The following is a 14,933-nucleotide window of genomic DNA, read 5'->3' as shown; positions in this document are numbered from 1 at the left end:
ATCGCACCATCGCACCAGGTACACCATCGCACCATCGCACCAGGTACACCATCAATCGACGATTTTGCATAACTCGATTTAGGGTTTCTGATTTCATTCTCGATTTTGCATAACTCGATTTAGGGTTTCTTAAACTTGTTATAATTCGGCGATTTAGGGTTTCTGATTCATGTTTAACTATGACTATTGATGCAATTGTGTTTTTCTGATTCAATTGTGTTCTAGCTTAACTATGACTATTGATGCAATTGTGTTTTTCTGATTCATGTTTGCGCCTGATTCAATTGAAACGATTTTGCTGGGGGTAAATTGGTCATTTTAGCATGTTCTGTCTTGTCCTGTCCTATCTTACCAAACGTTGAACAGCTGTCCTGTCCCGTCCTGTCCCGTCCTGTCCCGTCCTGTCCTGTCCAGTCCTGTCTGTGCACCAAACGCACCCTTAGAGACTTCACGTAAAACATTTAAGATGGTAAAAGGATATTGTTGTATTCTCTAATGTTGCGTTATGTTGAATGAAAATAAACAACAACTTTGACATAGGGACTAAATTGTAAAGATAATTCCAAAATAGAAATATTCGAACATTAAGACATAGTCGAGGACAATTTATGTAAATTGCTTCTTGTAGTAGTTCGAGGAAAGGGAAAGGGTAAGGGCAAGAGCGTCAACAGTTTTATTCCCAAGGGTTGAAGAATCAACCATCGTATCGTCGTTCATGGTTTACAGTGTGAGCTTGAAATTGAGATTGAGATCAAGTGTCAGGAATAACACTGGAAGCATCCCGTCGGCATGGATGAGCTGCAAATATCTCCTGCTGATCATGGGGGTACTCCAGGTAAGGATCAACAGGCGGCAGGGGTAGGGATTCTTCTTCAGATTATGATGCTTGTCCTTTCATTCATTCTTGGCCATGTTTTACGGCGTCATAGATTCTATTATCTTCCTGAAGCAAGCGCCTCCCTTTTGATTGGTAAACCATGCTCATATAATCCCATGTTTTCTTTACACTTATTGCTTGAATTCAGTTTCTTCGATTCTATTGCGTTTCTTGTATGTTCACCACTTTCCTATGATTTTGTACGTATTTTGAATGAATTTTCAGTATCACAGTCATCTAACCGCTGACAATTTCGTTCAAAATTTCCACTCACATGACTCTGAGTGCACGTTGATTTTGTCAGGGTTAATTGTTGGTGGACTTGCGAATATTTCGAATACAGAAACTAGTATCAGGTTCTTGAATACTTTATTATAGTTTTAGCTTCATGATCTTTCTTGGTTTGTTGAACATATTAAAACTGACGGGTACAGTTCGGTTTTTCCTCATCCCTTCTCTCTGTTCTCCCCTCTGTCTACTGCAGGGCCTGGTTCAATTTTCATGAGGAGTTCTTCTTCCTTTTTCTGTTGCCCCCCATCATATTATATCCTCGATCAGGCTTCTTAATCACTTATTATTCTTTATTATCTATTTTCTTAATAAATCTTTTGTAGAAGGGATTTCCCGGTTGTTTCTCTTGACCATTTCTGTGTACCCAATCAGGATTCAGTTTAGCACCTGTAAGTCATCATGACTGTTATATAGAGCGCACATTCTGTTATTACATATGTTAACTGGTGGCATTTTTTCAGAAACCATTCTTTTCAAACTTTGGAGCCATTGTGACATTTGCAATTTTGGGAACATTTATTGCCGCAATGGTTACAGGTCTCTTGGTGTGAGTATTCTGTTTATCAGTAAAATAATAATGAATTTATGTATAAAGAAGATGAGGAAAAGGTACTTTTCATTCTTTCAAGAAATGCCTTACTAAATTCGGACTGCTTTCACATTTGATGTTACAGGTATCTTGGTGGTGCAATGTATCTCATGTATAGACTGCCGTTGGTTGAGTGTTTGATGTTTGGTGCTCTTATTTCAGCAACAGACCCTGTCACGGTTCTCTCCATCTTTCAGGTTGATTTTGTTCTAAAGTGATTCCCTTAGTTCATTTATTTGTACTCTCATTGTTGGTATTGATTTACAAGAATAATTTTGGTAGGGTTTGTGAGTCTACGTGACTTGTTTTTCTTTTCCTTTGAAGATAAGATCATCGGTTTTCTAACACAATACTATAGGGAGATTCAAATGCTTGAGGGTGTGGTGATTTGCATACACAATGTGCTATGGCTCTAAAAGGGATATAATGTATTTTTTTTCAATTGATGAAGGGATTGGGTGCCATTTATTTTTTTCAATCATCATATGTGTGCTTAATTGCTTAAATTGGTTTCATTCAGTTGATAGCTTGTGATTATGGACAATTTGGATATGTTAGATCTAATCATTCTATAAGCACTTGAACATGATATCTTTAGTAGAAGGGTATTGCAACTCTCATTCCCCTCTAAATAAGTTGTAAGCCTAGTTTTGTGGACTTAGGTGGCTTCCATAGTTACAAAAATGATATGCGAGGAGGACCTTCCTAGGTGTGCTCGGTTGTTAGAGGCACATACCTCTTGGAGATAAGAGACAATACTGATTAAGTTTGACAGTAACCTGAATTAAGTGATGGTGAGGTAGGGCTGTTTTTATCCCATTCCTCTTCTCACATCAATGGTAGTAATGATTGTAGTCTCCATATAAGTTCTTACTAGGAGGCTACTTATTTTGGAACGATACTAGTATAGGGATATGCGTGCATGATACGTGGATTCTAGTAGAGTTTAAAAAAATAAGGATTCTGATCGCCTGAGAAAAGAAAGATCTTGTCGTTTCTTCAACAATTTCTGATCACTAGTGGAGGTGTGTTTATAAATGTGTATATATACAAGTCGAAAATCAACTGAACAAAAGGAAAAAGTTTTTGATGATTCAGATATAAATATATAAGATGAATACATAATAAAACGTAAGACCTAAGTCTTATCATGCTGTTGCTTAGTGTGTCCATGTTAGTCTACACTGTTGGAGAAACCAACTTGTTGTGTTGTCGTGTTTTTCCTCTTCTGCATATTACAAAGTTTAAGTTTTTTTAATTAAATTAGAGCCTTTGTTTCTAAAAAAAAATGTTTCTATTGCACATCCACATTATTATAGCTTTGTGACTTTGTGGTTAGTAATTCGGGACTATGGTCAAAACTGCAAGGGGACACTCCATTGTGCCCCTAAAACACTCAATACGAGGGATTCTGCAAGGGCTAGATGTACCCCTGCTTTTCAGCTACTAGATGATTACCTACTAAAGTTTTATGGGTTTAGTCACTTCTTTGAGCCACTCTAGTTCTTTACACTTGGCTATCGTGAGCAAGGACCTTAAAAGGTTAATGATGTGAGGTGGCAACATAAATGTTCGCAAAGCATCATAAGGATGTATTTAACAAGCTCTAGATGATGTATATTTCTTAATTTTTATAAGTAATTTTATGTCTTCCAGACTGCAAAAACCATTTTAGGAATCGTTTAGTCTACACTTTTGCATGCACAATGCTCAATTTCTTCTGTTAATGTTCCTTCTCCATATTCTCCGATACTTTCTTGTTCGCATAGCATCTTCAGATTTCATCTGTTGAGCATATATATGGTAAAATCATCAATGGACTTGAACCTTTACTTAACGGTTTAAACAATACTTTTGCCATGTGAACTTCACACATTTGCATCTTTTTCTAACCCCTATATAGTTGAGTCTCAAATATTTTGAAAATGGCTTCATAGACCGTCTATTTTTCAGTTGTATATGACCATATTTACCATGTAAATTGTAGGAACTTGGCACAGACACTAATCTCTATGCTTTGGTTTTTGGTGAATCAGTTTTGAATGATGCAGTAAGTTTGATTCTGATTTCAACTATCATAGTCTCATATTATGTTGCGATATACGTACTTAAATTGATTTTGTTTACTTTGGTGTATGTTTTTTGTCATATGTTGGACAACTTCGAAGATGGCAATTTCTCTGTACAGGTTTGCTAATTACAGCTCTACTTTTGATGTGCAGTGAGACACGTTTATATTATATAACAAGAAAAAATTAATACATGACTTGATGCAATGCATTTTTTAGGACAATGTCATTGGTGAAGAGTCATTCGTCATCAGGAGAAAATTTCTTCTTGATAGTCGTCAGGTTTCTTGAGACTTTTGTGGGTTCCATGTCAGCAGGTTAGTTAACTTAGGCTTGTGCCTTTGATGCTGCAAACAATTGTGAACTTTTTGCATATGTTATTATTTCCAGTGATAAGAAAAATGCCAAATTTTATTTCTTAATTGGGTTATGAAATCAAAAACTTAAGAAGAGGGTAACATGCGAGTAAGCCTTTGAGGAACCAATTAAACCGAACTTGATTTGTCACAATACTACAAAATCTCTAACAAACCGACCTTGTCAGTGATCTGCACAAGTGCTCATAAAGACTTGTACAAAGTCAAAACAAGTAGGTATTGTTAAAACCGGGGTTGTAGTATTGTCATGGACCAAGACAGAGATGCGAGGTAACCCATGTCTATACTAACAGGATTAGTAGTAAGATTGATATTAACTATTCACAACCAACCGATTACAAAAGACGTTTCCTGGCTTTTGAGAGGCCATAAACTCTTCTAGGGACTCACGTCCAATTTGACACAAAATAAGAATAACTCACCTACTGGACCCTAACGAGTTATTTAGATATACAATACCTACTTGTACGCTTTATGCAGTAATTATTTGTATCACTACTAACATAGTGTATAACAATACCTCCCCCAAATTCCACCTTGTCCTGAAGGTGGAAAGAAGAAGAACAAATATTGATTCTGCCACTTTACATGATCCTTCCAATAATCTTCAACAGAAAATGAACTTTTCAGATAAGTCGTGAAAGTCCGTTGCTTTAAACCATCTTTTGAACCCCCAAAATGATCACCATTTTGCTTATGAGAGTCAAAGTGACCTAATTCCACCTCATCCTACTCGGTCTGCCTTTACTTGGTAAATAAACAAAACAATTCGATTAATTGAATCCCAAACACAAACTCCGAACCCTTGGAAGATTTATTTGTCTTGGAAGGTTCTAGAACATCCTGTACATCCTCCAAATTTGAATGGATACTTCCTCTTGATATCAAACTAAAGAACTGAAATTCACTGCAAAAGTACAAACGCTTGCTAGAACATATGAACCAAAGACTATAACAGGCCTTTGCTTTTTCTTACTCCTTGCTCACGTGCTTCTTGGATGATGCTGCCCTTTCCTTACTCAAATGAGGAAAACTATTTTCACCTCTTGATTCCTTACCCACATGAAGTTGTACTTCTTATGGACTTCCATGAAGACAATATTCCCGAACCTTGAGGAGATATATGTATAGGCCCCATGATAAAAGAGGAGGATGCAAAGGGGTTGCAACCATTTTTCTTTAAGAACCTTGGTAGTAGCTTTAACGGTTTCCATAACCATTAGTATTTGACTCTAATTGTGAGCTTGAGGCCTATGCTTCACATGGTTTGAAACATAGCCAATCATAGGTTCACGTTGCTTCAGTTTCTTCTACTTGTCTAAGAGGAAAGAAAACCCAAGCAGGATGTGTGAATGTCTGGATAAGTAAAACAACTACTGAACGTGCTGCCATACCACTTCTCATAGACATTCTTGTTCTAATTACACGCAAGAAGTGCAAACACTGTAGAAATATTCAGTATCCTTAGAGATAATATTGTTGTAAATAGGAATTAGAGATTGTTGGTAATATCTCCTTGTAATTAGCTGCTGTGAATATCTTAGGAATCCTTCCGTTTTCCTCTCATATTCTTTGTGTATATATAGCCTTTGTACCTCCCTCTTTTGAGACAAGTGAAATAAAAAAGAATTCCACATGGTATCAGAACATCTCTATCCCAGACTGCTTTTCTGTTGCTGCCGTGTTTCAATCACAACAGCGATCAAGGAACAAACAGTAAGCTCCAAAGTTCCCTTGCTATCGCTGTCCTCTCGCCTTCCTTAAGATCATTGCTGCCCTCTCACCCTCAAATATCATTGTGACTAGCACAAAATCCTCTTCCCAAACCCAATCAGAAGTCATCTTCAATTCAAAGACTTCTCATCCAAATATCATTATGACCGGCACAAAATCCTCTTCCAATTACTAGTCATAAACTAAATGGTCATAATTTTCTTCAATGGTCTCAATTGGTCATGCTATACATACGTGGTCGAGGAAAGGAAGATCATCTCACAGGGTTGTTCCTGCTCCTAAATTTGATGAGCCCAATTTCAAGAACTGAAAATCAGAAAACAACATGGTGATGACATGGCTGATTAACTATATGACCCTAGAAATAGGGGGAAATTTTCTTCTCTACTCTACGGCTCAAGAAATATGGGAGGCTGCCCGAGATACCTATTCCAGTAATGACGACATTGCAGAATTGTTTGCCATCGAAAGCACACTCCATGATTTACGTCAAGGAGAGTTATCTGTCACTTATGGCCTAAAATTGTAACCATGGGCTTGGTTTGATAGGTTCTCTAGAGTTCTTAAAAGAACAGGATACACTCAATGCCAAGCAAACCACACGCACTTCGTCAAGCACACCTCTGATTGAAAGGTAACCGCCCTTATTGTCTATGTTGATGATATAGTCCTGACTGACAATGATCACATAGAAGTTGGTCAAGAAAGGAATTTGAGGTTAGAGATCTTGGAAATTTGAAGTATTTCCTTGGAATGGAAGTTTTGCTAGATCAAGAAAGGAATCTCTTTATCTCTCAAAGGAAGTATGTCCTAGATCTCCTAAAAGAAACAAGCATGCTTGGATGTAAACCAACTGGTAAGACAATGGAACCATGCAACAAGGTGGGATCGAAGCAAGACAACATTCCAGTAGACAAAGGAAGGGACCAAAGGCTAGTGGGAAAACTAATCTACCTTTCACACAAAAGACCTGATATAGGTTCTCTAGTAAGTGTTGTAACCTAGTATATGAACAATCCCATAGATGAACACATGGAGGCGACATATCGAATTCTGAGGTATCTCAAAGGGACACCTAGAAAAGGAATTGTGTAACACCCCACATCATACATTGCATGTAACACATTCTTCATTTAACAGATATACATGTATTATACCACTTAGGTCCCAAAGTACAAGAAATTATCGTGAAAAATACCTAATCCAAAAATTCCAAAATACAAATTCTTGTACTGATCAACATTTATCTACCAAAACTAGATTCATCATAACTGATCTTCACATAGATATGTACATAGGAAAATATCACATTTTCCCCTTCCCCTTACCATCGTGTAACCCAACATTCCTGCAATATATAGTTAGAAATACAAAATGAGGGTTAGACCGGAAGGTCTAGTGAGATCCCTTTTTCCATGTAATTGTAGGGTGAAGATCACCAAAACTTTATTTAAAATCAATTTTTCATGTAAACAAATACATAACCATGCAATTCACATTTACCAGTGCCCCGTTGATTCCCAAAGTCAATCTTTGACTTTATAAATAATGTATTAAGCAAAATAGGCTAGAACCTTTTAGGTTCCACATAACTCATCTCTAAACATTTTCATCAGAAACACGGTTATTCAAGGCCTCTAGCCAAAAGCCAGTTATCTTCTCCTCAATAACATTCTTACTACCATTTCCAATAAGAACCATGTCCCTGAATCTTTAAATCACAAAGAAATAAGGACTAAGAGTCATCGTAATCTTAAAGGATATAATAATAAGAGTTATATTAATAAACACATACACAAATGCCACCCTTATATCCAAAGGTACACCTCTCCTTGATATGCCACCCTTATTCCAAAGTACACCTCTCCTTGATATGCCACCCTTGTCCCAAGTATACCTCTCCTTGATATGCCACCCTTATTTCCTCGTCAAAACTTACAGATTATTTCCAATTCGGACAGACCGAAGTCACAAACGTTCTGATGGAACATCATCTATAGTTTTAACCAAAAATGGTTTCAAAACAAACATTGAACACTCTTCCTTTATTATTTTAAAAAGATCAATATGCCATTAACATAATCCACCTTTGAATAAAATACTCATTAACTTATCCGGTCAACAAAATAGTTTTAGCCGGATTACATATCCGGTCAACCTCCAACAATCCGGTCAATACAATAAACTTAGCCGGATTTGATATCCGGTCATGCTTTGGCCGGATTACTTATCCTGACAACACTAGAAATTAAAAACACTTTATAACTTGAGTCCGGTCAAGGAACCCGGACGGCCTTACAACCGGAATGAGACGTATCCGGACAACACTTTAGCTGGATTGGTACGTATCCGGACGGCTCGCTAGCCGGACTAAGACGTTTCCGGTCTGCACGCTAGCCGAATTTGAACGTTTTCGGACGGCTCGTTAACCAGATAGGAACGACTCCGGATGACACTAGCCGGACAGGGACGGTTCCGGACGGCACACTAGCCGGATTAGAACAAGTCTGGACGACACATTAGCCGGACAGGGACGGTTTCGGACGTAACTGTGACCGGATTCACAATTTCAAAAATCACCAATACCTTGTCCGATCAACATTATGGCCGGACATCCTCATTCCGGTCAACATATTTCAAAGAACAAAGCATAATTTGATATACAAAAGATAAAAATCATATGAATCAAATGTTTAAACCACTCACCTTATGCAATTAGCAAATCCAAATCAACTTCAGATTCCAAATAGGCAAGCAATCCGCACAGAATATCTTCTCTCAGATTTCCAAAATGGCAAGAAGTTTAACTTATGAGCCTCTCCTTATTTATACTCCTTTCCAAAAGTGGAAAGGCGGCTAAAAGACTCATATGCATGCCCTCCATATTAATCATGCATGCATGTATACGTACTTAATTCATGCACACTCACATACATACAATCTCATGCATGCATTCATATTATGCATATATCTCTCATGCATAAGAATTACACATACCCACATGATCAAATATAACAATTTGTCATGCATTCACATAATCATATATCAAATAATCACATAATGATTACCTCAGGTGATAACCAAGACCCGGTTATCACAAATTGCTTTTACCAAAGGTTTAAATAGAGGTATAAAAGTATTCACTGATCCAGACTCGGGCGGGTCTCTCACTAACAGGAGGTCTACTTCAAGCTATTGTACTTTTGTATGGCGCAATCCTGTCACATGGAGAAGTAAGAAACAATCAGTTGTTGCAAGTAGTGCAAAAGCCGAATATAGGGCAATGGCACACGAAATATGCAATGGGATGTGGCTTAAGAGACTTCGCGATAAACTCCAAGTTGAAACTTCGAAGTCAATCAAACTTTCATGTGACAACGAGGCAACTATAAGAATTGCAAAGAGTTCGGTCCACCATGATTGGACAAAGCTTATTGAGATTGATCGACATTTCATATGCGAGAAAATTGAGGCCAAAGTTATTAGTATTAGATACACGCCGTCACAACAACAAATTGCAGATATCCTTACTAAAACTCCTCAAAGACCGGTATTTGAAAATCTATGCTTCAAGCTGAACCCAACTTGAGGGGAAGGGGGGTGGTGTAGAAATATTCAGTATCCCTAGATAGGAATTGGAGATTATGGGTAATATCTTCTTGTAATTGGCTGCTGTGAATAGGAATTGGAGATTATGGGTAATATCATTGTAAAATAGGAATTGGAGATTATGGATAATATCTCCTTGTAATTGGCTGCTGTGAATATCTTAGGAAACCTTTTCCAGGTTTTCTCCAATGAGTAAAACAAGCCACAACATATTTTCTGGTTTCCACCACATTGTGATAAATTAATGGGTTTGTTGGAAATTTCTCAATATCTTGCTGTCTCCAACTATTTCTTCCATAGATAACATCTTCGCCGTACAATCAAGTAACGTTGTTCACAATTTTATAGTTATTTTCTTATTATTTTGCCCCATAAAAATCACTTATCCCAAGGAAAATGGATAAGCTGTTTTAACACTATCCATTGGAAGACGAATGGCATTGGTTGGTATGAACAAACTCATCCAAAGGAAGATATAAAGGAGATTTGCAAAATAGATAAGAAGAGAAAACTCTTCTAAATTGAATTGCATTAGTGGTTACCTACAAACTAATCCAAAGCTTATTGGTTTAAGAAACATCATCACTCTTTCGTTTATTCTTATCGAGCTTCTTCAGTAAATTCATCTACCAATTTCTATAAAAACGAAATTCAAATTGAAGAACGATGGAACCCATAAACAAATATGTAATTTCATTTTAAAAACAGAAGCAAGCCTAAAATCCAAGATCAAAGCCCTAAATAGATCGAGATGTAAGATTACAACAATGACGCCATCAATAGATAAATTGAGAGCCACATGTGGACAAGGTGTATTGGGATGTCGATAATGAAGAGAAGATGAAAGACAGACGAGATAAATCAATGGGTAAATTTGTGATGCTTGGCCTTTCACCGAGTAAGCGTCATCTTGATAGCCAACTCGGTAAGCAGATTGGTGAGCACACTTTCTTATCGGGTAAGAATCCCTTGCTCAGTAAGAGGCAATAAGCTTACTGTTTTCCTAACATTTGGAGCGTATAGATCTTTCCCTATCCCACACTCGGCATCCTTTTGTTGGAATATCTAGTAATCTTGGCTCAAGTATCTTGATACAAGCCCTTAGATTCCTTTTAGGCTACATCTTCGCAACAAAGTTGACACCTTATTGTTACCATTCCTGTTCCCAAATCAATCTAGACATTGTTCCATGTTCTGGCCACAAGTGTTTGATTCTCTTGATACTTGTGGCATTTCATGTTCTATGTGATGAACATGCTTATATCGCTCGAAATTTTATGTGCCATTTGTGATGCTCTCTTTCTTGGTTTATACCGAACATCTTGTTCAAAATTACATGGCTTGGTTTGATCTTTTCTATAAATTTCGTGTCTTTGCTACTATTGTAAACATTTATCGTATTCCTAAGAATGTGGCAAACTTGGAGCATCTCCAAAAAGTTATCGGAATTGGAGAACTGAGATTTTGAAGTTCTTTTTTTTTTAGTTTTTTTGCTCTAATAGATTCCCCTAAGGTTTTCCAAAATGGAGAAAGTACGAGCTAGAGTGTAAAATCTCCAAATTTGGAGAATCTTGATTCTCGAACATGGAATTTTTGAAGAAAGGGATACTTTTTTATTATTTCCACCATTTAAAATGCTAGAGTTTTGTTGGGATAGTAAAAGTAGCGAATATTTTATTGATATAATTAACGTTGGAATTTCCAAAATGGAGAAGGCATTGGTTGGAGTTGGATTTCTTTTGGAGATTTTGGCTTATACTCGGAGAAACCATTGGAGATGCTCTTACTTGACATGAATGATGCTCGAGTCTTGGGAACTACAAGGAGGTTCAAACACATAATAAGCGTTAATGTATTAACTGAAGACCAAGAAATATTAGTAGATTTAAGAAGACATCAATGACTCCCATCATGAAAGGAATATATACAAACTCTTAAAAATCATATGGGAAAAGATAAAACCAAAAACTTTAACACTTCTTTTCAATTACAAAAGCTAAATATGATTTAACTATTTTAGGAAAAAGAAATAACAACAAAATTAGTTGAACAACCGAAGACCACCAAAAAGAAATCGAAGAGATTAAGAATGAACTCAAAGAACTTAAAGAAAAATGCTATAAATTGTACATCATCTTTTCCAAAGACAAAGAAGAGGACGATATAGAGGAAGTCCAGTTGACTTTTGGTGTAACCTAAAATAAGTTACCTCTAGAAAATACTTTGATCCGAGTTACCACAACATTTTCAAATAATTTGAAATACAATACTACATGTATCGACCTAAACCCAAGACACTCCAAGAAGAAACATGGGAGAGGAGAAGAATGGATTTGTAGGGTAGAAAGGGGAACAAAACATTTTTTTGGGGGGGGGGGGTAGGAGAGTTCTGAAAATTGTCCAACAAGGAACTGCAACAAAAAAGACGTCTATGCCAGATATGGTGAAATATGCACTTTGTGCACTGTTGCAAGAAGAAAGAATTGAGTGTAGTGGTAGTTCAAAAAAGAAACCAAGGAGACAAGGAATGATGAGGTTGAAATCGGTGATGGAAAGGCCGAGTTAGATAATGTGACAAACGACCACGGTGTAGATATATCATTTAGTTTGGTAGCGGGATCCTAAAACAATGATGTTAAAAGGATTAGTGGGAAAGTAAAAAGTGGTGGTACTTATCGACATTGGAGCGTTTTACAACTTTATTGCAATAAAGTTGGTGGAAGGTTGGTTTGATAGTCAACCCTCAAAAGGGTACAACATTTCAAAGGGATGGGAGATACGATGAAAGGTTGAGAGTATGAAGGGGCTGAAGATCCAAATGCAAGGAGTTGAGATTCGTGAGGATATCTTATCCCCTAGTTGGGGAAGTCAGAAGTCAAATGTAGTTCTAGGGATTAAATGACCCAAGTTATGAAACTTAATTGGGCAAGGAAAAGAGGTGCAGTTGGATGGAAATGCGCCTTTTGGAAGGTTGTTGGTCTCATTAAAGGCGATGATGATGAAGACAATATGATGTGAGGAACAAGAAAGTTGGGTATGGTTGGGGCTTATGGAAGAGAATAACACGAAGTTAGATGGCTATTGAAGAAAGCTACAGAGGTGTTGAAATCATTTGAGGATGTATTTCAGTTTCCAAGAGGATTACTGGCGGAGCAAGGTAGGGAGCATGGGATCGTGTTAAAAGATGGGATGGAACTGGTAAATATTTCTTTTGTAGATTTCAACAATATCAAAAGGATGAAATCTAGAAGATGGTAAAAGAAATGTTAGAAACGAGAATCATCCACTAAAATCATAGTGCGTACTCGAGTTTGGGGTTTTTGGTTAAAAAGGATTGAAGTTGGCATTTTGCATCGACTATAGGGCCTTGAACAAAGGGACGGTGCCAGACAAGTTTCCTATTCCTATTATCGATGAATTACAATGAACCAATTATTTTTCAAAAGGGGATTTAAGGGTCAGATATCATTAGAGAAGAATGCATACAAAGGATGTACATAAAACGTCGTTTTCTTATGAGGGACATTACAAGTTCTTAGTAAAATTGCATCGACCATGTTTCAATCATGAAGAATGGAGTTTTCAAGTCGTTCTTGTAGAAGTTCGTATTGGTCTTTTTTGATGATATACTAGAGTACAACAATTTGCTTGAAAAACATTGTAAGCATTTAAGGGAGGTGCTCCACAAGTTGAGGACGCAACAACCATACTTGAACAAGAAGAAATGTGAATTTGGTAGAGGTAAGGCATGTAATCTCACGCAAGGTGTGGCTATGGATCACTCCAAAGTGGAGGTGATGTTGAGGCCTCAAACACGGAAGATACACAAGTGAGGGGTTATTCTTTGATTAACGGGATACCAGCTGATGTTTATCTCTAGCTACGGACAAACTAAATAGCACGACCACGGACAAACTTGTTAATGAACCGACAGTTTGGGTGGAAAGATGAGGCGACAATTGCGTTTGAGGCATTGAAGGCATCTTCTACTACATCCCCCGTTTTGGCATTACCATATTTTAACAAGACAATTTTGATTGAAGCTTGTGCTTCACGAGAATTGGAGCAATGCCAATGAAAGGAAATCGACCCATTGCCTTCCACAACCAAGTTTTGGATACAAAAGTGAGGCAAAAGCCAATGAATGAAAAGAAGAGTTTTTGTAGTAGTAAAGTGGCGGGCATATCTAGTCGGAAGGAAGTTTATTGTCAAAACGGATCAATAAAGTCTTGAAGTTCCTATTGGAAAAGCAGGTAATTGATTCACAGTATTAGAAGTGGGTACTCAAATTGTTGGGATATTAGGTTTGAATTTGAAACCGTTTGCAAATAAGAGGAGTGGCAAACAAAGCAGCAAACACATTATCAAAAGGACCCATAGTGTTTGGTGATGGACGATCCTCAAAGAAAGCAATGGCAAGTGATTTGAAAAGAGGTAAAAGAGGATACTGTTTTGAGTAGAAAGTGAGGAATTAGTGGCCGGAACAATGGAGCCTAAAGGGTTTATAGTTGGACAGGGGCTGCACCATTCGTATACAAATTGGTCGGTGTTCTCTTGAACTTCCTAATTGTCTTTTTTGGAAGGGTGTCCCAGGCTACGCCTTGTTTAACCCGGGAAAATTGTAACCGGAAGAAATCAGCCCTGATAAACTCAGTGGCCACAACTATTGTGTACGCGTGATATCAACCTCCTCATTGTTACCGATCATCTTGGAGGAATTTCATAGTTTGGTTACCATGTATAGGCTAAGCAAGTTTGCTCAATTTATGCCTTTAAAACACCCATTTAATGCTCATCAAGTGGCAGAGGTGTTTGTTAAAGAAGTTGTATGACTACATGGAGTACCGCAATTGGTGGTCACGAACAGGGACAAGGTTTTCTTGAGTCAGTTTGGATGGTAGTTTTTGCAGAGGAGAAAACTTTGTTTTATACAACATATCATCCACAATCTAAGGTAGTGAACCGTTGCTTGGAGCAATATCCATGGTGTTCAACCTCAGAAAAACTAAACGGTGATGTAGATGGTTGGGGTGGGTGGAGTATTGGTTTGGGTGGGATCCACTGATCATATTGAAGTATGAGGTAGAGATGGATGAAATGGGATGCACTTGATTCGAGCATAACAGGCTGATCAACATTGAAAGGAGGATGCTTTTGAAGTAGGCAATTTGGTGTTTATTAAGACATTGCTAGATGTTAGACTAAGTCAACTAGTCTAGTTTATATTATTAATATTGTCTAGGGTCCAAAGTGTAATTAGTTTTACCTATATAAGGTGTATCAGATTATTATTATTTTTCAATCAATACAAATCAATATCAAGTTTAATATGGTATCAGAGCCTAACCCTAAACTTAACCCTAACCCTAATCTGCTGCTGCCGCCCC

The 14,933-nt window shown here is 37.4% G+C and overlaps 1 protein-coding gene across 3 annotated transcripts in view; it reads left to right on the top strand.

Moving 5' to 3' along the window:
• The first annotated feature begins 658 nt into the window (after nt 1-658).
• Nucleotides 659-14,933, top strand: part of LOC112522921 (sodium/hydrogen exchanger 6) — a 24,311-nt gene continuing 10,036 nt past the window's right edge. The window contains exons 1-9 of one of the 3 annotated variants that reach the window (XM_025132261.1): nt 659-970; nt 1,182-1,233; nt 1,362-1,421; nt 1,533-1,557; nt 1,630-1,715; nt 1,843-1,954; nt 3,745-3,807; nt 3,926-3,945; nt 4,046-4,143. In XM_025132261.1, the coding sequence (XP_024988029.1) occupies nt 790-970; nt 1,182-1,233; nt 1,362-1,421; nt 1,533-1,557; nt 1,630-1,715; nt 1,843-1,954; nt 3,745-3,807; nt 3,926-3,945; nt 4,046-4,143 (697 nt within the window). In that variant the 5' untranslated portion in view covers nt 659-789. The remainder of the gene's footprint in view (nt 971-1,181; nt 1,234-1,361; nt 1,422-1,532; nt 1,558-1,629; nt 1,716-1,842; nt 1,955-3,744; nt 3,808-3,925; nt 3,946-4,045; nt 4,144-14,933) is intronic. The other 2 variants (XM_025132263.1, XM_025132262.1) reach the window with 2 other exon arrangements.

Source organism: Cynara cardunculus, assembly GCF_001531365.2.
Source record: "Cynara cardunculus var. scolymus isolate 2C chromosome LG 12, CcrdV1, whole genome shotgun sequence".
Lineage (NCBI taxonomy): Eukaryota > Viridiplantae > Streptophyta > Magnoliopsida > Asterales > Asteraceae > Cynara > Cynara cardunculus.
This window is presented reverse-complemented; position numbering and strand designations above follow the sequence as displayed.